The 25,606-nt window shown below is 37.7% G+C and overlaps 1 protein-coding gene and 1 long non-coding RNA gene across 2 annotated transcripts; both read left to right on the plus strand.

Moving 5' to 3' along the window:
• The first annotated feature begins 1,197 nt into the window (after positions 1 to 1,197).
• Positions 1,198 to 2,824, plus strand: LOC117080696 (olfactory receptor 149-like). The gene has a single exon (XM_033205914.1). It carries the CDS (start codon positions 1,285 to 1,287, stop codon positions 2,209 to 2,211), a length of 927 nt encoding a protein of 308 aa, XP_033061805.1. The 5' UTR covers positions 1,198 to 1,284; the 3' UTR covers positions 2,212 to 2,824.
• A 371-nt stretch (positions 2,825 to 3,195) lies between these two features.
• LOC117081016 lies at positions 3,196 to 25,606 on the plus strand. Its single transcript, XR_004436056.1, has 3 exons — positions 3,196 to 3,648; positions 21,705 to 21,709; positions 25,589 to 25,606. It is a non-coding gene; the product is annotated as an uncharacterized LOC117081016 (long non-coding RNA).

Consider the following 25,606-nt stretch of genomic DNA (forward strand, 5'->3'; position numbering starts at 1 on the left):
ATGTGTTACCATTATTATTACTAACTGAGTAATGAGAGATCCCTGAATCTTTCAGGTGCTATACTCTGCTCTTAACTTATGTAACCTACCTCATTAGTGCTGTTCTTTTTCTTTCTTTACATGGATCACTGTATTTCTTACTTCATTACGGGAACATGAATTTGATGCTTTCCTTGCTGATACTGCTTCTCAATATTTCAGTCATCTTAAGTCGGCTTAGAAACAGAAGAACCAGAACAGCATCTCTTATTAGAGTTGGAGATCTTTGACCTTTCAAATCTAGAAAGATGTAGTCTGAAGGGTATGTAATCTGAAATCTATTCAATGATGTGATTTAATAAAATATTTTTTGCAAATAATTACAGGATACAAACATTAAAGGAAGGTACTTAAGAATTAAGTTTAAGATATATAAAATAAAGGGAACTAAGCTATGAAGATGCAAAGGCATAAGAATGATACAATGGACTTTTTGGACTTGGGGGAAGAGTGGGAGGGGGGCGAGGGGTAAAATACTACAAATATGGTGCAGTGTGTACTGCTCAGGTCATGGGTGCACCAAAATCTCACAAATCACCACTAAATCACATACTTACGTAACTAAAAACTACCTGTACCTCAATAACTTATGGAAGAAAGGAAAAAACTTTTCATTAGGGTTCATAGTTTTGCCAGACATTTTAGCAGATACTTCATAAACTTTAATACTAGGATATTTGTGTTACCGATGTTATAATAAGTATGATTTCCATTTGGCAGATGATGAAACTAAGTCTATGAAAGATGTCACGTAAATTGTTTTAACAAGTATAGCTAATAAATGGAAAGGCCAGGATTCATATTAAGTTTTCCAGTTTCTAACATAATTATTTTTCTGTTACGTTGCAGAGGACAATGGATAGTGGAAGTTTCTTATGTAAAGACATCACAAGAGTTCAAATAGTAAATATGCTCAAAAAGAATAAATCCATGGTACATAGGCTTCTAACTTAAGTTGAAGTGTTTTAAATATGCCTCTAAACTTCTCATCCTGTAGAAGACAACCATCTGCCTTTACAAAGCATTCCTTCTATGAGTTGAAGAGACTGACTCTAAAATAGGCATTTCCTTACTATCTGACATTTTTTTTACATGGATCTCTCTCTTGCCTTTCCTAAGAAGACAGGTTGTTCCTTGTTAAAAACATAGCCAAAGCACTCATCAGCAAAAAGCTTGAGAACTTAACATTGGTATTTAGACTTCAGTGTCTTGGGTACCTTTTCAAGGTTAGATGTTTTTACAGTCATGAGGAATCTCTCGGTGGTGTCCGAATTCATCCTGCTGGGCATCCCGCACACAGAGGGTCTGGAGACTGTGCTCTTGGTCGTGTTTTTGTCCTTCTACATCTTCACCCTTATGGGGAACCTGCTCATCTTGCTGGCTATTGTCTCCTCCACTCGGCTTCACACGCCCATGTACTTCTTCCTGTGCAAGCTGTCTATTTTTGACATATTTTTCCCTTCTGTGAGTTCCCCTAAGATGTGCTATCTTTCAGGGAATAGCCGAGCCATCTCCTATGCAGGCTGTGCATCCCAGCTCTTCTTCTACCATTTCCTGGGCTGCACTGAGTGTTTCCTGTACACGGTGATGGCCTACGACCGCTTTGTTGCCATTTGTCACCCTCTACGCTACATCATAATCATGAGCCACAGAGCGTGCGTCATCCTAGCCATGGGGACCTCATTCTTTGGCTGCATTCAGGCCACCTTTCTGACCACTCTCACCTTCCAATTGCCTTACTGTGGCCCCAACGAGGTGGACTATTATTTCTGTGATATCCCAGTCATGCTGAAGCTGGCTTGTGCAGATACTTCCGCCCTGGAGATGGTGGGGTTCATCAGTGTGGGCCTCATGCCCCTCAGCTGTTTCCTTCTCGTCCTCACCTCTTATAGTCGCATCATCTTCTCCATCCTGCAGATCCACTCTGCCGAGGGCCGACGCCATGCCTTCTCCACCTGCAGTGCCCACTTCACTGCCATCCTGCTTTTTTATATGCCAGTGGTCCTCATTTACCTGAGACCAACCCCCAGCCCCTGGTTGGATGCAACTGTTCAGATTCTGAATAACCTGGTCACCCCCATGCTGAACCCCTTAATCTACAGTCTCAGGAATAAGGAGGTGAAATCATCACTAAGGAGGGTCCTACATCAGCTGGGCTTCCTTCCTGAGTAGTTGTAGAGAGAAATAAGTAACTACCACTTCAGCCACACTTCATAGCTTATAACAATTTTTATTTGGTTCTCACAAATATTTTTGAAATTGAGGGCATAGGTATTATTATTTCCATTTTACAATGTGGAGACTAACACTCAAAGTAACTTGTCCAGGGACATGTAAGGAGTGAATGGCAGAATGAGGACTCTAGAGCTGGTTTTGTGACTCTGGGGCCTGTGCTCTCTTGAGGAAATCATACTGAGAGAGAAAGAGAGAGAGACAGTGAGAGAGAAAGAGAGAGAAACTCTTCTCAGCAGGCAGAACAGCCTGGAGCTTCTGCTTCTCAATCTGTATTTTCTTCATCCTCCTACATCCCCTCCTCCTCTTCATTTCCCTCCCACTGTGACATTTATTCATCTTGACTGCAGTGACTATATCCTCAAATGCCTGCATTGGATAAGCCCTTATTTTTATTCATCTACAAGTTGTTAAAAATGTTATTCAGTCCAAAAGGAATGAGGAATGTCTCCTACAATATGGATGAACTTGAAAAGCTAATGCTCAGTGGAAAAAAAAGCCAGACACAATAGGTCACATATTGTATGATTCCATTCCTATTAAATATCCAGAGCAGGTAAATCCATTAAAACAGAGGAAATTGATTTTTTTTTTTTTTTAGTTTGATTGTGGGGTGATGAAAATGTTTTGGAATTAGGTAGAGGTGATGATTGCACAACTCTGTGAACGTGCTATGTACAATATGAATGTGAATGTACACAATTTCGCTGATTTGTTCATTTTAAAATAATTCATTTTTTGTTATGTAAATTATACCTCAATTTAAAAAATCACTCTCTCAAAAAAAAAGAAAGAAAAGAAAAAGTGGGGTTTCTTTTGCTGTTGTTTTTGGTGGTGGTGGTGCATCCCAATTGATTTAAATAGAATCCTGTGACTTCTGAACCATAAGGAAGTTGTATAAAGAGAAAGGCTTCTGGTTGGGACCTGAGGCAGTCTCCTATGGGTAAAGCAGAGATACTAGTGTGCTGTATCACTTCCAAACCCTGCCTGCCGGGCTTAGACCTGGAAACAGGCCCTGGCTGTGAAGATGCAGCATGTGAGTGAGATGCAAAGGTAGGTAGGGGAATCCAAATAAGGGCAACTGTGCTGTGATCCTGAAGGGGTGACCTGCCCCTCCACACCTGTGGGCATTTCTCGTTAGGTGGAAGGAGAGACTTGAGAAAAGAAATGAGACACAGAGACAAAGTATAGAGAAAGAAAAAGTGGGCCCCGGGGACCAGCGCTCAGCATACAGAGAACCCGCGCCAGCACCGGTCTCTGAGTTCCCTCAGTATTTGTTGATCATTATCTGTACCATCTTAGAAAACGGGAAGTGGCAGGATAATAGGATCATTGCAAGGAGAAGGTCAGCAGTAAGACATATGAATAAAGATCTCTGTGACATGAATAAGTTTAAGGAAAAGTGTTGTGCCTTGATATGCATATGAAAACATCTCCATAAACCTTTTTAGTGCATAAAGAGCAGCATTGCTACTAGCATGTCCCACCTTCAGCCCTAAGGCTGTTTTCTCCTTTCTCAGTAAATAGAACATATTATTGGGTTTTATACCCAGATATTCCATTGTCCAGGGACGGGCAGGAGACAGATGCTTTTCTCTATCTCAACTGCCAAGAGGCCTTCTTTCCTCTTATACTAGTCCTCCTCAGCACAGACCCTTCACAGGTGTCAGGCTGGGGGACGATTAGGTCTTTCCCGTCCCACGAGGCCATATTTCAGACTATCACAAGGGGAGAAACCTTGGACAATACCTAGCTTTCCTAGGCAGAGGTCCCTGTGACCTTCTGCAGTGTGTGTGTCCCCGGGTACTTGAGATTAAGAGAATGGTGATGACTTTTCACAAGCAAGCTGCCTTCAGGCACTTGTTTAACAAAGCACACCCTGCACAGCCCCAAATCCCTTAAACCTTGAGTCACCACAGCACATGTCTCTTGCAAGGACAGGGTTGGGGGTAGGGTTACAGATTAACAGCATCTCAGATACAGAACAAAATGGAGTCTCTTATGTCTACTTCTTTCTATATAGACACAGTAACAGTCTGATCTCTCTTTCTTTTCCCCACATTTCCCCCTTTTCTTTTCAACAAAACCGCCATCGTCATCATGGCTCCTTCTCGATGGTCGCTGTCTCTTTGGAATCGTCGGGTATATCTGTGGACTAACAGCCTGGCTGGGACCCAAGGCAGTCTCCTGTGGGTAAAGCAGAGATACTAGTGTGCTGTATCACTTCCAAACCCTGCCTGCCGGGCTTAAACCTGGAAACAGGCCCTGGCTGTGAAGATGCAGCATGTGAGTGAGATGAGAAGATAGGTAGGGGAATCCAAACAAGGGCAACTGTGCTGTGATCCCACGTTAGAAAGTCTGGCTTTGGGTAGGGCGCAGTGTCTCACATCTGTAATCCTAGCACTTTGGGAGGCCGAGGTGGGTGGATCACCTTAGGTCATGAGTTCAAGACCAGCCTGGCCAACATAGTGAAACCCCATCTCCACTTAAATACAAAAATTAGCCGGTCATGATGGCGGGTGCCTGTAGCCCCAGCTGCTCAGGAGGATGAGACAGGAGAATCCCTTGAACCCAGGAGACAGTGGTTGCAGTGAGCCAAGATTGCGCCACTGCACTCCAGCCTGGGTGACTCAGTGAGACCCCATCTCGAAAGAAAAAAAAAAAAAAAAAAGAAAGTCTTGCTCAGTACAACGAAGAGGCAATGCTGGGTACAAGATGTTGTTGTTTGGTGTCTTTGCCTTCTCTGTTGACTAAAAGGGTTCGATTTTGGTCCCCCTTCTTACATTTCTTTATTTTTTGGCTGAAATATGCTAAGAATGAGAAGTGAGCTATTGTTTTCATAACTGAATTCATTGAGAATCCTATCATACTGCGGAAATATGTTGCTGTGAACTTTGCTCTAACAGGGCTGTAAAGAGGATGATGGAAGAGGAGAGGGCAGAAGCAGAGACCAGTGCTTTTTCCCCACCTGCATTTCTTAGAATTAGAGAGCAGGCAAGAAAGGACCAGAACAAATGAGCAACACTGTGTCCGTGCCTCCAGCCAGTGGTTAAGCCTGCACAGCTCCTGGAAGGGAGACAAACGTTTGCCTGGTCACTACTCAAACTCCTAAAAACCTCCTTCAGTGCTGTTTCCCCCTTGTTTTCCAGTAAAGAAGAACCTAAAAGGGAAGCTAGAAATACATCTCAAATTATTTCAAATTTATTCCAAATCGCACGCCCTTCTCAAGCCTCTTTGAGTCCACTCTGAAGAACCCTTCCCATGCCTCAGTTTTCTGGTTGTAGCAGCATAGTCAGTAAAAACAGATGAATTTGTAAAGATAAAAGATGGGATCTGATTCCTTTTCAGATTTTCACTCATTCAGATGTTGTTTGATGAATAACTCTGTGCAAGGGTGAGGAATACAAAGTGAAAAAGATATGAACCCAGCTGCACTGAAATGAGAGTCTGCTGGAGAAACAAACAGATATACAACTAACTAGAACATCCCATCATTAAACTATGATCAAGATGTACAATATAGCAGAAAATCTGGAGTACGTTTTCCTCATTTGAAGAAAGGACCTTACAGCAAAGGTGTTGAAGATTGAAAATGTTATGTTGTTTTTTCAATATTAAGAATGGCTGAGGAGTCTTTTCCAGGGAGAGGCAACATACTTCTCAGTCTTTATATGTGAGGGGAGAGCAGTGAGAGATGATTATTTGGGCAGGTATCACTTAACTGTTTGCCATTTATGACCAAATGCCTTTGCAGGAAAAATAAAATTTAGTGTGCCTTTTGTTTTCAGAGTTCTTCTCCAGCTCAGTTCTTTGTTCACTGGATTTGATGTCTTGAACAAAAAAACTATATCCCTTTCTCCTTAAATAAGATGACTTTTCTGCTCATCCAAGTGGTTCTGAGAGATGCTGTTCTTAAGTCTTCAGGTAGTGTCTGAGTTCTCTTTCCACCTAAGCAGTAGCCCAGGATGCCAGCCCCAACCTGCAGGTGTGCAGGCCCAAGTTGGGTGTGAGGGTGAGCTGATATTTTTCTGTGTTCTATAATCTAAGGGGTAGTGTAAGAAGAACTTGAGAAAAACTGTCAAAGGGAAAACCTCAAACCAGGTAGACAATCTAGAAGAATATTTAACCCACAGGGGCAAAGCAAGACAAAAAAATCAAGTGTCAAGACCAGGGAGGCCAAAGAAGAACAAGAATATTGAAGCGGAGGATCAGAGGATGTTTTGAGCAGAACAGGCTCCAGCACAGCCTTTCCTGAGACAATGGGTTGAAGCATGGTCTAAGAGGTGCATCCAAGACCTGATGCCAAGTGGATTCTAGTTTCTTTAAAGGCTTCTTTGTTCTCCCCCCATTTTGTTTTCTTTTTGCAAGACACTCCTGTGTTCTCCAGTCACTGTTCCTTTTTGCTCTATTCTAAGTTTTTACAAAACTGATGTCTGTTCTGAGTTTCACTTAGGTTGTTTTGTTTTACCTGTAGTCCCAAGAGCGCAAAACTATGATGGGGGCATCCAAAATGAAAACCTATGATGTGGACACTAAAAGTGAAGCTAAGGTGATGGCCACTGACATGGCAGGGGAGGATTGTAAAGAGGGGTTTTCAAAGGAGCATTCACAGGGTCTAGGACCTGTTCTGTTTATTTCCTGCCCTCTCCCGGCCCTTGCTGGTTTGCTCTAAATCAAATTGATTGAAATGAATGAATAACCAGTCAGAAATAATGTTTTCAGTCACTCAATTGGCAATTACTTTTGGTCAAGGATATTGACTCCACCTTTGCAAAAATAATTAGTCAAGCTAAGAGAATAGCATTATTACATTATATGTTGTATTAGTTCACTTAGGGTGAGAGGGGCAATAATACCTGTTATTGTTGGAGTGCTACACTGGTGAGAAACAATCGACCCTACTCTATATCATTCCTTTATTTTACATTCTGTTTAAAAATATTATTTTAATTACTGTTTTGCTAATAAGCTATAATAATGATGCCATTAAAAAGCCATTCTTTATTGTCCTGTTGGATGTCTGTTTTAAAAAAGTTTTTATTAAATATTAAACATTTAGAAAATAATACTCATGAAAAATATGTAAAATATAAGGAACTGTGATACAATGATACAATGAACACGTACATCCCATTACCTAGTATAAAAAAAAGAGTAATGCTAGTGCCTTGGAAATTCTCTGTAGACCTTGGCCTGATCACACATTCTTCTTTCTCTCTAGAAGTTATCATTCTCTCAAGTTTTGTGTTTATTATTCCCTTGATATTATTTGCATTTCACCTGCTATGTTTGTGTCCCTAAACACCTGTGTTTGTAACCCTTCTTTGCAAAGTTTTGAACTTAATTATTAACATAATTCTACTGAAATTGTCTTTTTTCACTTAACTATTACATATATATTTCAATTTCCTCCCCTTTTATTTTTAGTTGACACATAATAATTTTACATTTATGGGATACAGAGTGATTTTCAATATGTGTACACAACGTGTAATGATCCAATCAGTGTGATTAGCATATCCATCGCCTCAAACATTTATCATTTCTTTGTGTTGTGAACGTTCAAAATCCTCTCTTCTAGCTTTTTGAAACTATATAGTAAATTATTTTTAACCATATTTACCCTATAGTGCTATAGAACACTAGAACTTCTTCCTCCATCTAGCTGTAACTTTGTATCGATCAACCAACCTTTTCTTATCCTCCATTTTCCCTTCCCCTTCCAAGCTTCTGACAACCACAATTTTACCCTCTGCTTCTATGAACTTAATTACTTTAGCTCCCATATATGAGTGAGACTATGAGTATTTGTCTTTCTGTGCCTGACTTATTTCACTTAACATAATTATGTATTGCATATGTCTGAAATTAACTCATTATTTCCAAAGCGTAGTGTCTCATTGTATGAATATATAAACATATATTTGCTACTGTTTTATCCGTAAGTAAATAAGTATACATTTCCAAAATAGAAGAACTTTTTTTGTTTCTGTTTCTATCTTGAGACTGGGTCTGGCTCTGTGTCCCAGGCTGGAGTGCAGTGGTGCAGTCACAGCTCACTGCAGCCTCTACCTCCTGGGCTCAAGTGATTCTCAGCCTGCTGTGTAGCTGGGACCTCCAGCATAAGCCACCACGCCCAGCCAATTTTTGTAGTTTTTGTAGAGACAGAGTTTCGCCATGTTGGCGAGGCTGGTCTCAAACCCTTGGGCTCCAACGATCCTCTCACCTTACCCTCCCAAAGTGCTGGGATTATAGGTGTCAGACACCACACCCAGCCCAGAACTCCTTTATTTTAAATTAACATGTTTTGGTGAGTTTTTTGTACTTATTAATGTGTATACATATGACACAAAGATACCATTACCTAACTCTCCTCAAAATTTCCTTCTACTACGGCATACAGGAAACAGAACATTTTATTTAGTTTAGATATGTCCAACAGCAGACATTGAGGGAAAAGTTTGGGCCTAAGCAATTCGTTTGGAAGATGATCTCAGAGAGCATGATAAGGGAATGAGAAAGAGAAAGGAAAGAACAGCCAACTAAGTGCATGCCTATGGTTTATCACTGTGGTGAACTGGGGCTTAATCCCACGGGAACCTCTGAAATACAGTGTATAACAACTTCCAAGCTGTCCCACTGGGGTGCAAAGGAAGCTGGGGTATTTTTAGTTGGTGGATGTTTTTGAGAGCATTAATTAGGTGCTCCGGCCTGCTTCTTATACGTAAGCTGAAAAGAATTCTGTGGCGAGAGACTTTCCTCAGGTAGAGGTAACAAATGAGGATCCCTTAGCACACAAAGAAAATCTCTGAAGGTAACTTCTGGAGTGGGCTGAGGAGACGTGGACAGAGGTCCTAAGAAATGTTATGGTCATAGTTTATTCACATTCTAAAGTAGTTTCTTTCCAGAATGGAAACCACATAATAGTACTCTGTTTCTTTTGGATTTTCAATAATTGTTTGTTGCTTATAGGTTGAATTAAAATAATTCAGTACTGTAGCTGCAGAATTAATGATCAAAACCAACATATGTCTTTAGTCTCCTCAAAGTCATAAGTTCACTCAGCAATATCCCATTGCTCTCTTTCTTGTCATTGTTTAAATATACCACTTCATATTTTTATTCATACATTGATTTGTTCTTTCAATAAACCATTTTCTGTTTAATATGTATCATGTTAAACACTGGAATTACAAAGATCTGTATGTCGTATTCTTATGAAGCTCATAGCTAAGGATGGGAGATAGCTACAGAAATAATTAAAATAATATGTGAAAAAGATTTAATCAAAGTATATATAATTTAGAAAAGCAAAATGAAGGCAGAAATGACTCATTCTGTGCAGATTTTAAGAAGACCTAAAACATTTAAAATAGATTCATTCACGATTCTGTGACTTAATACATTTTAATGTCCCCTCTTGGTGTGCCCTTCCCTGATTCCTCTGCTGGACAAACTTCTACTCATCCCTCAACACCCAAGTTAGCAAGTCATTTTCTTTAAAATTTTCCCATCTTAGGCATAATTTCTTTTTTCTGTGTTTCAGTTTTATATCATGGCATAAAACATTATCTCGCTATGTCAAAATAAGATTGGCAAAATGACTTTTAACAGTTAACTAGGGGCAGAGAGGTAAAGAAAAAAAGACAGATGAGTAGTCACAGTTCAGAACTGTCCAAACCTTCATTTGTTGAATAAATATATGAAAGAATGGTTTGTGGAAACATTTCATTGATGATCAGTACCTCAGTCTATATATTTGTTAGATGTCATTGAACATCTGCTAGGGACAGACTCATGCTGTACTTTGAGAAGAATACTAATATTTATGCTGACAGAGGTAACATAATCTGACACACATGATTTGAATTTCATCTTAACATATATAAACTTATGATTTTAACATGTTACTCAGCTAATTTAAGTTGTTGTATTGTAATTTGGTAAAATAGTAATATTTAAACCTACTTTGCTTAATTGTAAAGATTAAGTTAGTTTTTTAAAACATCAAAAAATGTATCTTGAATATAATAAAGATCTGATAAGTATGTTACCTTCCCCTCTTCTCTGTTTTTTTTTAAAGAAAACTTTTTATGTAAAAAAATGAAAATAAAAAGTAATAGAAAATCAGTGTTCATGGTAAATGATTTATATTATTTTGGGCATCTACCCAGTAATGATGGTACTTCTGTTTTTAGCTCTTTGAGGAATCACCACACTGCTGACCACAATGGTCAGACTAATTTGTACTCCCACCAACAGTGTATAACCGTTCCCTTTTCTCAGCAAACTTGCCAGCATCTATTATTTTTTCACATTTTAATGACAGCCTTTCTGGTGTGAAATGGCATTTCATGGTGGTTTTGATTTGCATTTCTCTAATGATCATTCATGTTGAGTTTTTCTTCATATGCTTGTTGGTTACATGTATATCTTCTTTTGAAAACTCTTCATGTCCTTTGCCCAATTTTTAATGGGGTTGTTTGTTTTTTCTTATACATCTGTTTAAGTTCCTTATAGATGTTGGATATTAGACCTTTGTCAGATGCATAGTTTGCAAAAAATTTCTCCCATTCTGTACGTTGTCTGTTTCCTCTGTATATATATATATTTTGCTGTGCAGAAGCTCTTTAGCTTAATTAGATCCCATTTGTCAGTTTTTGCTTTTGTTGTGATTGCTTTTGACAGCTTCATCATGAAATCTTTGCTCATGTAGATGAGCAAAGAATGGTATTGTCTATGTCCAGAATGGTATTGTCTAGGTTGTCTTTCAGGGTTTTTAAAATTTTGGGTTTTACATGTAAGTTTTTAATTCATCTTGAGTTGATTTTTGTATATGGTGCAAGGAAGAGATTCAATTTCAATCTTCTGCATGTGGGTAGCCAGTTATCCCAGCATCATTTATTGAAAAAGGAGTCCTTTCCCCATCACTTGTTTTTGTCAGCTTTATCAAAGATCAGACGGTTGTAAGTGTGTGGCTTTATTTCTGGGCTCTCTATTCTGTTCTATTGGTTTATGTGTCTTTTTTTGTAGCAGTACCATGCTGTTTTGGTTACTGTACCCTTGTAGTATAGTTTGACGTCTGGTAACATGATGCCTCCAGCTGTGTTCTTTTTGCTAAGGATTGCCTTAGCTATTCAGGCTCTTTTTTGGTTCCATATGCATTTTAAAATACTTTTCCTCTAATTCTGTGAAGATGTTATTGGTAGTTTAATAGGAATAACATTGAATCTGTAAATTGCTTTCAGCAGTATGGTTATTGTAATGATATTAATTCTTCCTATATATGAGCATGGAATATTTTTCCTTTCATTTGTGTCATCTCTGACTTCTTTGAACAGTGTTTTGTAATTCATGCTTTAGATCTCTTTCCCCTCCCTGGTTAGCTATATTGCTAGGTATTTTACTCTTTTTGCGGCAGTTGTAAATGGAGTTGTGTTCCTGATTTGGCTCTCAGCTTGGACATTGTTGATGTATAGGAATGCTAACGATTTTTGTACATTGATTTTTTTATCCTAAAACTTTGCTGAAGTTGTTTATCAGCTGAAGGAGATTTTGGGCTGAGATTATAAGGTTTTCTAGACATAGAATCAAGTTTTCTGCAAACAGGGATAGTTGGACTTCTCTTTCTAGTTGAATGCCCTTTATTTCTTTCTCTTGCCTGATTGCTCAAGCCAGAACTTCCAATACCATGTTAAATAGGAATGTTGAGAGAGGACATCCTTGCCTTGAGGTGATTTTCAAGGGAAATCTCCTAGATTTTGCCCACTCAGTATGATGTTGGCAGTGGGTTTGTCATAGATGGCTCTTATTATTTTGAGGTATGCTCCTTCTACCATAAAGACATATGCTTGTGAATGTTCATTGCAGCACTATTTATGATAACAAAGACATGGAATCAACCTAAATGCCTATCAATGACAGATTGGATAAAGAAAACGTGGCACATATATACCACGTAATGTGATGCAGCCATAAAAAAAGAATGAGATCATGTCTTTTGCAGAAACATGAATGGAACTGGAGGCCATTATTCTTAGCAAATTTACACAAGAACAAAAAAACAAGTATCGTCACTTATAAGTGGGAGCTAAATGATGAGAACTCATGGACACAAAGAGGAGAACAACAGACATTGAGGCCCATTTGAGGATGGAGGCTGACCAGAGCAGGGAGAGGATCAGAAAAAGTAATCATCTGGTGTAGCAGCAATGCTCATATGGGGGTACCATATGAGCTGTTGGGTGGGGCCTGTCCCTTGCAGACCCCTGACCCAGCAACGGATGAAGTACACTGATGCACAGATAGTCTGCTTTGCCAGTACAACTGAATGTGTCCAAGCTGCTTACAGACTCCCTGCTGAGTCCTGTAAACAGTTGCAACTCAGCCTGATCAGCTAGTGAGACTTGCATTTATTCAGTAAGATTAATAATCAAAGGCTTGAGTCAACACCTTTAGAGGGTATTGACATTGTGGACTTCCCTAGTGGAAAGCACGTAAGCACCCAGGATACATCAAAGGTTAGTCTTAGATCACATGAGTAAAGAAGCTAGCTAGGTAAACTACTCTGCCTTCCTTTGTTACTACTTTAATTTGTTTAGCTAAAGGTAAAGGGACCAGGTCGCCTTAGGTCAGATCTATTACCGAAGTTATGCAAAATTCTCGGCCTTCCAAGAAGATTTGTGTCTATCGCTATAACTATCTCTAATATTTTTCCCACCAGCTTGATTGATCCCCAACAATCAGGTACTAGGCTTAGTACCTGGGTGGCAAAATAATCTGTACAAGTCCCCATGGCAAAAGTACCTATATAACAAACCTACACATGTACCCCTGAACCTAAAATAGATAAAATAAAATTAAAAAATAAGGAAAATTAGCATTCAACTTGTAAGCTTTTTCTTTGGAAACAACTCTTCAAGAATACTAGTGACAGTGTTTAAGAATATGCTCGGCTTTGTGGTCAGACAGATCTGATTTTAAGTTTCCACAGAGTCGCTGATCATTTGTGTGGCCTTAGACGAGTCCTTGGAGTAGAGTCTTGTCAAATGTATTACAAGGAGGATCAAAGTACTTAACTCATATGGTTATTGTGAAGATACAATTATGTTATCCATGCAAAATGCTTAGTGCAGAGCTTAGCATGTAGTACAAAATTAACGTGTAAGCCAGTCAGGCTTCGTAAAAGAAAGAGAACCAATAGAAAAAATATATATAAAACAAGATGATAAGGAATTGGTTCACATGACTATGAAGGCTGAAAAGTCCCAAGATCTGCAGTTGGCAAGTGGAGGCCCAGCAGAGCTGATTGTGTAAGTTCAGTCTGAATCCAAAGGCCTGAGCACTAGGAGAGACAATGGTGTAAGTTTTAGCCTGAGGGCAGAAGTCCCATGTTTCAGGTCAATCAGTCAAAGTACCAAAGTTGTGTCTTTCTTAGTGTTTTTGTTCTATTCAGGCCTTCAACTGATTGGATGAGGGTCACCCATGTTAGGGAGGGCAATTTGCTTTACTCATTCAAATGTCAATCTCATAAAAAAAGTCTTCACAAACACACCCAGAATAGTGTTTGACCAAATATTTGGGCACTCAATGTCCAGTCAAGTTGACCACCATAACGAGTATTGAATATTGTATATAATAAAGCTTTCATTTTAATTTCAAATACTCACTTTAAAGGTTATTTTGTACTTATGCAATGTGTTGGGTTGAAACAAAATTGGATGAGGCTGTTTCCCATTATAGTTCTCAGAATTACTTTTCCTTCAAATGAAGTTACTGAAATGCTGAACCCTTGAACATGTGACCCCATAAAAGTAATAGTTATTGGAATTACACAGTCTGTGTCAACCCATTGTATATTTGGCCTTTAGCTATGCTAACAAATTATAGGTAGACAAAAAAATTATAGGTGAACAAAGACTTAGTAAGAAAAGAAAAGCAGCAAAAAAGACCCTGTTCTCAATTTGTCTCAAATCCTCAGGAAACATGAGAAATGGCAACTGTTACTGGTAAATACTGCCAGAAATTAAGAATTTATCAAAATAATTTAACACAATCAACAATACAAGATCAAAGGTTACATTCGATTAAATAGGACTGAGATTAGATGAGCAAACTGATAGGTTTATTAAAATTGTAAGTGTAAATGGAACAAGATAAAGAGATAAAGCTACCATCAGGAATGTTTGAAATACCCCAAAAAATGTAAAATTTTGTTGTGGTAACTAAGATTTATAGAGCATTTACCCTCCTGTGAACACTATGCTTAGTCCCTTACAACCTTATCTCATCTGGGTCTTATAATAACCCTGTGAAGTAAGTACTTATTTTTATTATCTGCTTTTTACAGTTTAGAAAAATGAGACCGAGAGCTTGAGCAACTTGCTCAAAATCACACACATGTCCTGTAGTCTTCAGCCCTCATTTTGTCTGACTTTGAAGCCCAGCTGTGCTCCAATGCCTCTCATGTACAATGTATGATGTGTATTATTGGCCAAAGCAAGTGCTTTCCATAGTCACTCCTATTAACATCGTTTGTTAAAACTCAGAAAATGGTCACTGTTTTTTCAGTTGTGTAATGGAAAGCTCCTGACAGGAAACACATTTACAAAAACTTCTGTTATCGCTGATATCAAGCTATAGAATCTCTCGAAGGTAATCATTGAGAATAATTTTTTTAAGTTAATTAATGTCAAAGGTATTCATTTCCATGAGATGCTTTTTATGCTAATTATGATTTTGGCTATTTTGCCCTTAATTGTTGGTTTCCATTTGTGAGCTATGTCATGAGGTAAAGAGGATTAGTCAATGCAAGAAGGCTTGTTACAGTGTTTATATCTTGGATTCACTCTGCAATTGTTATTCCAAGGAAAAACTAACTATGAGTGTAACGCATACATGTTATTGTACAACCTCCTTTCCAGACACATGTTCATGGATAATTTCATTCACATCAGTTTTTTCAGCATTTCCAAGGTGAGGCCGATTTTTTCTAAATCGCTGCATTAAAAAGCAAACAAGCAACTTCCCCCCTCCTCAAAAAAAAAAAAAACTCAGAAAACTAGCTTCCCTACAACATTACCTCTCTTGTGGGAGTTAGTGTTAAAAATGTCACTTGTCAATTGCAATACAATTAAATAGCCTTGGTTGAAATTGACAAGAAAGAACAGTGAAAATATGGAGTTTTAAATGTCAAAGCTCTAAGTGGTTGCATATTCTGAGTGTGGACTTTTCTCACTTCAAAGAAGCATCAGTGGAACCTGTCAATCATATTTCATTCCTCAGAGCTGGCTTTGATCAGCACATGGTGAAAAGCTCAATTAAAACCCCACAGTTAAATTGAGCAGCAGGGCCAGGGTAAGCAATTTGAGACTTAGTGTGAATTTCAAGAGGGACTGTTAACCATGACAGTCCTCATAGATTAAATTAGGTACTTGCTAATTTTTTCCGTCAGTACTTGCTGTGAAGATGTATTACACCGCATGACAAACCGCCTCCCCACCATTCTGAAGCCCCAAAGTTAGAGGCACTTTATGTTCTTAGTCAGTTTCATGACATTAGGGAGTATTTAATTACCTTAAATACCTACAAAGAAACACCACTACATACACACACACACATGCATACACAATATAATTAATCAAGGTAACAATTTTGACAATACACTAATAGAGTGAAATTTGCTGCTTTTAATTAAATATTAGAAAAATCCTTTGGGGTCCACAATAACAAACCATCTCTATCAAAATAGAAGATAAATGCTTATGTCGTTATAAGTGGATGGAAGTGGATGGGACCTTGAGTGTCATGTAAAGCTTTAAAAAAAAGTATGATAAAACAACTGGACACAGAAAGACCTAACAGCATACACAAAATAACACAGAAAAAGTGAGAACAAAGTGAGGTTCTCTGCTATCCAAGTTACTTTAAGAAAAGGATTGAAATCTAATTCAGGATTTAAGTCTTCTATTGACCTTGTCTGATTTGGAATAAGGTTTTACAACTATCTTTGTATTTGTCTTATCTATTGCACACATTGCAAATTCCCCAAGAATAGGCACTGTGTGCCCCGTATGTCTTCTACCACTAATCCTGTCTTTATTTCTACTGCAGTGGTTCAGCACAAGAGCCTGAGCAGAGCTGAAAGTCTATTAACTATTTTTAATATTGAGTTGGCTATCTCCTTGTAAATGATATCCTTATGTACCCAGCCCTTAGGCCTCTGCCAGTCTTATTACTTACAGAGCTGTCCCTAGCCACTCAGAAGCCAACGGTGAATAGAATTAAAGAGAAACATTTAGACTAGACTTCACAACAAAAGCTTACCTACATGCACCATAATCATATCTTATTTTTATATATGATTATTAAACAGAACTTTTGAACTAAAAGGGACCTCAGAGATCACTAATAAAAACACAGTTCTTTTAAATGAGTAAAAAAATCTACATAGCTAGATGAGTGTGCACATAAACAAGTACACTAAATTGGGAATTCTGCTTCTCGTCAAGATACCTGAGGGATAAGTAGGTTTTCTCTTATTTTAACTAGCTGATATATTAATGTAGCAAACATTCATTGAGGCTCTACAAAGATACTTAGCTAGGCGCTATAAAAAATATGAATCAGACAGAGGTCTTTATAAAATTAACTATGCAGTAAATTATGTATTACCAGTCATAAGAAAAATACATTTAAAATTTGAAGTGGGTTCAAATGAGAAAGGTTAGTTTGATCTGGGTATATCGAGGTTGGCCTGAGGGAAAATGTGACATTCAAATTTAGCTTTATTGGCCTCCAGAATTTGAAAATTTGGGAACAGCAGTTGGTTTTAGAGAAAAATCCAGGAGAGACTAAGGCATAGAAATAAGAAGAAAATGAAAAACAAAATTAGTTCTTATTTATTTTTTCTTTAGTTAAAGAAATCAATAACGTAGAATACTTAATATTATCTATTTATACTATTGTACTATTATACAGTATACATTATTTTTATTTTATATTATTATTATAGAATAGTATTTTATAGAGTTTATACTTATAGTATTATGTATTTATATTTATTTGGTATAAATAATATTCACTTAGCCATGCTAAGACATTAGCTCTATAGTCAGGACCCAAGGAAAACAAAACAGCAAGCTCGAAATTAATTGTTAGGCTACTTTCCTGTGCTTTCCTTTCCTCTCTGCTTTTGGTTTCCATGGAGACCTTTGGAGAGAGGACCCAGTGAGTCAGCAACAGACAAAGCTAGTTCACTGAGCCCTGTGAAATTAGCAGTAAGCTTTAAGGTCAGTGAAAATGTTGCAAGTGAAATATGCTGCTCAAATGATTTTCAATGTTCATTAAATTTAACTAGGCCTATCATCTTCTGCTCGAAATTCTGCTCCAGCGATTATATTTTCATGCCCTTGATTCACACCCAGATATATGTGATAGTAGAATTGATGTCACTGTCATACCTCCTGGGGAGTCACAGCAGATTTCAAACACACTGAGAGGATACAAAATGGATAAACTATTGTTCATGTGCTACAAACTCAGATATAGAAAAATGTAATTTCCTTTGATTTTTTTTTTAAACTGAGCTCATTTTTATTCCAAGATTTCATTTCTGTCAAGTGATAAGAAAAAATAATCTAGTTCTCTTTAAGTAAACCCAGTCAATTTTGAGTTTTCTGTCCTCATCTTCATCTTCACAGAGTTTATTCTAAGCTCTGGGACTTACACAACACCACAACATTGGTGAGGAGGAGGGTCTACTTTTCTCCTTTGATAGGCCTTCCTTTGCCCTCCGATGATATGTACAACATCTTGTGATGGCATTTGATCATCTAGAGCCATCTCCACGTGTTCTGGGATTAACCTATTCCTGTTATAGTTGTTATACTGAGGTTCAACACCACTCTTCCTTGGATAATTCTTTTACAATAATTTGAAGACCATTTTGGATTGATAGTTTTCCTTCAAAATTTAATTTTATTTTCTTTAAAATTTCATTATTTAGCTAGTAAAAATATTATCCTGATAAATCAAAAAAGTCACTTTTTTTTTTTTTTTTTTTTTTTTTTTTTTTGAGACGGAGTCTCGCTCTGTCGCCCAGGCTGGAGTGCAGTGGCCGGATCTCAGCTCACTGCAAGCTCCGCCTCCCGGGTTTACGCCATTCTCTCGCCTCAGCCTCCCGAGTAGCTGGGACTACAGGCGCCCGCCATCTCGCCCGGCTAATTTTTTGTATTTTTTTAGTAGAGACGGGGTTTCACAAAAAGTCACTTTTAAAAGAACTAAGATTACAACAAGGGTAAGAAAGATGCCTCAAACGATGGCCAAATATACTTCGAATTACAGAATCAAGTTGATATGTAAAACACAAGACTCACAAATATAAATATTTTATTATAAAATTCAGTATAAATGATTTGGTTTCAGAAATACAACATAATATGTTAGATCAAATTAATGTTCTTTATTAGCATTTTATTGGTTCTATATTTGTTTTTTAGCATTAATTCGTTTTTGTTTCATTACTGTATAAATGTTGTAAACAAGAGTTTATATCTAACTTTGTGTTTGAAACAGCATACATGTAAGGAAATGAATAAGTCAGTATGAATTTTTTTTCCTTCTGTGTGTAACTGAAATCTAAATGCCAATAGTCTACATCCAGCATTTCGCCTCTGGATGTATACCCAAGAGAACTGAAGACATACGGTCACAAAAAAAACTTGTACACAAATTTTCTCAACAATATTATTAATAGCCAAAAGTGGAACAAACTCATATGTCCATAAATGAATGATAAATATGTGGTATATTCATACAGTGAAATATTAGTGAATTACAAAAAGGAATGCAGAACTGATCAATGTCACAATGTGAAAAAAATCTTGATAACATTATGCTAATTTAAATAAATTAGATACAAAAGGCCTTATATTGTATGATTCTGTTTATAGGAACTGTCCAGAAAAGACAAATCAATAGAGACAGAGTGTAGATTAGTGGGTGCCTAGGGCTAAGGGTAGGAACAGGAAGCAACTTCAGATGAGCATGGAGAATCCTTTCAAAGTAACAGAAATATTCTAAAACTGGCTTAAGGTATTGCTGCAAAACTGTAAATTTACAAAATATAATTGAATTCTACACTTTAAAAGGATGTGTTTCTGGTATGTTGAGTATATTTCAATAATCTTGTTAAAAATTCTGATAGTTTAGTTCTCTTAAAGACATGATGTCAACCATTTTTAATAGTGCTTCTTAAATAAAAATAATTAAACTAGTGTCAATTCTTCACATTTGCAGAGAATTTATATTTCAAGAAAATGTTTGCACACACAATATTTCAGTTGAAATTCATAAAATATATGTGAGAGTATCATAATCTCAATTTTGTAGGTAAAGAAATTCAGTGACCTTGAGACAGTTTAAGTAACTTATATATTCTTATACATCAATAATTGCATGATTAAGATCTGAACCCAGAACTTATGATTCAAAATCATATGCTCTGGTTGTCATGCAGCAATCATTGGTTTGGGGAGCTATCAATCACTGCGAGTTTTAAAAATGTCAGGAAGGAAAATTTTTGAAGGAAGACTATCTCTGCTTTTCAGGTAAAATTTACCAGTTGAGTTAAAGTGAATGCTCTCTGAGGTGCCTCGTAGATCTTCCAGAGTGGTCCTGAGTAAAAGTTTCACCATCTGGTGGACATGAACCAAGTGGTTATGTCCTGGTTAAAAGAAAATCATTAGTTTTTCCAAACTAATTAGTAAGACAATGATGCAATCTGTAAGCCTTAGGGACTCAAGACAGACCTCATTGGATCAGGCTCTGTAGTGATGCCAGTTCTGTTTAAACCTCTGATACCCACTCTTGGGAGAAGCATGAAAGCCTGCAGAAAGGACCAGAGGATCAATGGGTTTAGGGGTTTATTTGCACACACCTTGACTAGCTCAAGGGTAAAGGCATAGAAAAACCACAATTCTAGGTGCCAAGACCAAGTCAGTCTGTAGAACTCTTTCTTCGTAAGGTGACCCATAAAATCATCCGTAAGTGGTACCAAAAGAATAAAAGAGAATAAGCCTCTATTTGACTTGGACCAGAGCATGATATACATGAAAAATATAAGCCTATACTTTTATTATATACTTAACTTCTCTCTCTCTCTTACTCTTTTCTTTTACATTTTCCCGTCCCTCTATTTCTTCTTCTCTGCCCTTTCTGCATCTCTTTTTTATTCTCCTTTTTTCACCATATGTTCTAAGTGGGCTAGTTCCAAGTGTTTCACTGTTTTTTGTTTGTTTGTTTGTTTTTTAGACAAAGTCTTGCTCTGTCGCCAGGCTGGAGTGCAGTGGCGCCATGTTGGCTCACTGCAAGCTCCACTCCCCAGGTTCAAGTGATTCTCCTGCCTCAGCTTCCCAAGTAGCTGGGACTACAGGTGCCTGCCACTACACCATGCTAATTTTTTGTATTTTTAGTAGAGATGGGGTTTCACCGTGTTAGCCAGGATGGTCTCGATCCTTTGACATCATGATCCACCCACCTCGGCCTCCCAAAATGCTGGGATTATAGGCGTGTGCCACCACGCCTGGCATCACAGTTTCTTCATACAAAATGAACAAAAATTAATTTTTAATCTTTGCTCTATCTGCTCAATCATAGATGCAATGTATCACTTTTCTAGTTGAGTCTGTTGAGTAGTAGTTCTTCAACATTTTGACGATTGTAAATCCATTAAAGAACACAAGAATACTATTGAATATTTCCCTAGAAAAATATGTGTGTTGTATGCAGGTCACTCACCATAAAATGTTAAATATAATATGAAAAGATTATAAGGTATTAGATTGAACTGATTTAGACTCACAAGATACATCATATATTGGATCCAATTTTTGATCCTGAGTCTATGACTTCGTGCGAATTTCTTTTCTGCTTACCTCTATTTCTTTACTTGATATTTGAGACATTAAGTGAGAAAATCTTTCTGTTTCCTTTCAGGCTTAATCACCTAAAATTTATTTCGCGTTAGCGCCAATACATATGACTTCTCTACGGCCCTCTTTTATTTCATGATGGTAAAGTTATGTCTTCAGTTAAGAAATTGTGCCATAGGATTCCCCATTGGAACCTTAAGATTTGGACTCCTGGACTGTGAAACATTGACTGGCATTTTATTCTCACGAATTTAGGGCTTACTAAAAAGAAGAAATTTAGAGTCATCATCCTAACACACTTAAAATGTTCTCATCCCTGTAGGCTCGTTCACATGACTGTCATTGCTCAATGCGTCATTTTCTGGAATGAACTTCAATATCACACATGAAGTAAACTCTCATCTTGATAGACTTCCCTATATAAAATTCAGTAATTTTGACTCACTCTATGAAATATCATTCACACAACTTTATAAGACTTGCTTTTCTCCAACTTTCAAGGACAGGTAGAATCTAGAGTGACGCTCTAAAAAGACCACCCCCTCCAAACAAAATCAAATTCGGCCAACTGTAGCTAGATGAATCTTCCTTACCCTGAGATATTACCAGATCTCTATTTTTATTGAGCTCCAGTAAATAGTAGTCTGGTAAACTTGGGCAAGTTACTCAACCTTCTATGACTCAATTTATTCTTCTACAAATTGGGAATAATATTATAATAGTATCCACTACAGATGATTGTTAAGATAATTTAATTAATGTATATAAAGAGCTTAGAAAGGTGTCTTTCTAGTTCACAGTGAGTGAAAAAATACATATTAGTTCTTCTTATTTGTTTATGTAAATGCACTGATTTTAACTGTATCTGAGCCAAAGAATAGTATGAGGAATGGTGAGGAGGAAGAAGTGAAGGAAGGGCTCAGGACTCCCCATACTTCTCAAGTGCTCTTAGCTCTTCTTGTGCACCCAAGAAGTAATCTGATTTACTTTTCTGTGTTTAGGTACATGGTTAACCCTACATCTTCTCTTTAGCTTCAGAGTCATGTGTCCAACTGCCTTTGAGACAGCATCAATCAGTTGGAGCATAGGTTCTTATATAGTTTGAATATGTGTCCCCACCAGATCTCATGTTGAATTTTGATCCCCAGTGCTGGAATTGGGGCCTGATTGGAGGTATGTGGGTAATGGGGGAAGATTCCTCTGGCGTGGTGCTGTTCTGGCGACAGTAAGTTTTCATGAGATCAGACACCTCCCCTCTCTCTTTTGCTCTGGTCTTCACCATGTGACACGCCTGCTCCCAATTCACCTTCCACCATGAGTAAAACCTCGCTGTGGCCTCCACAGAAGCCAAGCAGAGGCCAGCACCATACTTGCACAGCCTATAGAACCGTGAGCCCATTAAAACTCTTTTTAAAACAAATTACCCAGTCTCCGGTATTTCTTTATAGCAGTACAAGAATGGCCTAACAACGCCTTCTCAAGGTCATAGCACAAAAATAATCCTATTATTTCTCTTAAAAAAAACTAGATATTCTTTCTATAATTCACTTAATTCCATGTATCATTTAATAGCACTACTATTCACGTAGCCTTTCCATTATTTACTGAGACATCAATTCTACTTGGTAAGTCTATGTGAATTTATCATTTCTTCTTCTTTTGCCTGGATGGTTGGTTTAGATTCTTGTCTCTCCAGCTCTAGACTATTGACCCTGTAAAACATACGGGGCATTGATTGCTACTGAATCATTTATTTCAAATATGAAGCCTGTCATTTTGCATTCTTAATTAAAGCCAACAATTTTATTCCTTCAGACGTGGGCTTTTTTTTTTTTTGAGATGGAGTCTCGCTCTGTCGCCCAGGCTGGAGTGCAGTGGCCAGATCTCAGCTCACTGAAAGCTCCACCTCCCAGGTTTACGCCATTCTCCTGCCTCAGCCTCCCGAGTAGCTGGGACTACAAGCACCCGCCACCTCGCCCGGCTAGTTTTTTGTATTTTTTTAGTAGAGACGGGGTTTCACCGTGTTAGCCAGGATGGTCTCGATCTCCTGACCTTGTGATCCACCCGTCTCGGCCTCCCAAAGTGCTGGGATTACAGGCTTGAGCCACCGCGCCCGGCCCAGATGTGGCCTTTCACAAATCATAGCTTGGACATTTTCTTCCTTTGTGAAGACTTCCTTATAAACTTCAATAGGAAGTATTATTTCATAAATACACAACAAAAATAACCTTAATGATACAATTATTACATTGCTTCATATTTGTTTAATTATTTATATTTAATTTTCCCTTTAGTCTTTGTGTGTCTTGATAGAAGAGCCAGATGATTAATGTTGGTATCTCAGCATCTCACACAGTTTCGGGTCACAGAATACAATCAATATATACTTATTGAGAATAGCTTAGCATTATAAGAATGAGGTTTTTTTCTGATTAATGTCTAAGTTTTTAAAAATATTGCCTCATTTTGTGTTATGATTCTTCAACTCTAATTTAGTAATCTCTCGTCATTTCTCAAACTCTTGAACTTGTAGAGTGTTGATTCAATAGAATAAATACTACTGGTCCAAATATTTTAATAAAAAGAAAACAAAATAATGTCATCACAAAAAGCATGCTCATCAGCTGGGTGTGGTGGTGGACACCTGTAATTCCAGCTACTTGCTAGGCTGAGGGAGGTGAATCACTTGAACCCGGGAGGCAGAGGTTGCAGGGAATCAAGATAACACCACTGCACTCCAGCCTGGGCAACAGAGCGAGATTCCCTCTCAGCAAAAAAGGCGTGCTCTAAATGATCCCTTATGGTCTATTCTATCATAAAAATTTAAAAAGTATTATTACTCACTGATGGAACGAAGAGGAAATCTCATCGCATGAGGGTGTATGTGTGATGGATTGACCAAAAGCTAATAATCTGAGTTCCTGATTTGTTACATATATTACCCCTGTTTTCACTTGAGGATTGTTTACCCTTTCTATGTTAGTAAAACTGTTTGGAGCATTAAGTCCAACTGAGTTCATGTGGTAGATTAATAAGTAGTGAATGTTTTACTCTAGGTAGGTCACGAAATTTGTCCTTTCTTAATCCCCTTGTGACACAAAAACTCTCTAGAACCTTATGAAATATTCTATCTTTTAAGTGACTTACTTTGTACATAGATCTGAAAAAAATTGTGTGTACATCTGTACATTGATAAATAAAATCCTACTCCAAAATTAGGTTGAATTGACATGATCATTAAAGGTTGTCTAGTTCTCTTCCCAACACAGATCAGGCAAAGTATGTACAATATCCCTAACTTTTTTAGTAAAGGAGAATTTGTCCCCATTTTAAACAGTTTTACCAGTTTCTTTGAAATAAAAATATTAATGCTTCTGTGTAGCCAAAGATTTACAGGTAGTTATTAAAAGACCTCATAAAGAATATCATGCTAAAAATGATGGTCTACATTAGATGATAGAGTGAAAATCTATAAAGATGCTTTGGTAGGCTTGAGTGATGAATGAATACCAAAATGATGAAACTAGTTAGTGGTCAGTCATAAATGATATATGTAATCACCTGTTTTTTTGTAGACTTTTTTTTAAAAAAAGAGACAGAGTTTCCCACAATGCATAGTAGAAACCAATATGAAAGCCTTCTTATAGTTTTACAAATAAAAAAAGTTCAATCTCATATTATAGTGTTACCAATGTTTCTTTGAAATGTAATAGTAACATTCCTGGCTGAATAGCTGTCCAGAGTGCTGAACAACAACAGTGAAAAAGACAATACAAGGGTTAATACAAGAATTATCAGGGAGTAATTCAAAGCCAATTGGACAAAAATATGTATAAGGAAACTCAAATTTAAAAAATAAATGATTGAACTAAGTTATCCTTGAGGCATTTTCAGTTCAGAAAATACATTAATTTTCCCCATATCTGCATTTCCATAGCTCTTTTCTCTGCTTTCCCAATTATAGTATAATGAATTTGAAGTCCTTTGTTTCCAATCTGGGATCTGCCATGAACTGTATATGGGAAGTTGGACAAGTTATTTAGTTTCCATGAATCATGGCTTCTTCATCAACTATGAAATAAAAACATCAACACTGATCTTACAGGATTCCGTCAAGGCTTAACTAGAAAATGGTTATGAAAATTATATGTAAACTGTTGGGAGGCCGAGACGGGCGGATCACGAGGTCAGGAGATCGAGACCATCCTGGCTAATACGGTGAAACCCCGTCTCTACTAAAAAATACAAAAAACTAGCCGGGCGACGAGGCGGGCGCCTGTAGTCCCAGCTACTCGGGAGGCTGAGACAGGAGAATGGCGTGAACCCGGGAGGCGGAGCTTGCAGTGAGCTGAGAGCCGGCCACTGCACTCCAGCCTGGGTGGCAGAGCAAGACTCCGTCTCAA

The sequence above is a fragment of the Trachypithecus francoisi genome, unplaced genomic scaffold (genome assembly GCF_009764315.1).
Source record: "Trachypithecus francoisi isolate TF-2019V2 unplaced genomic scaffold, Tfra_2.0 Lachesis_group8, whole genome shotgun sequence".
NCBI lineage: Eukaryota > Metazoa > Chordata > Mammalia > Primates > Cercopithecidae > Trachypithecus > Trachypithecus francoisi.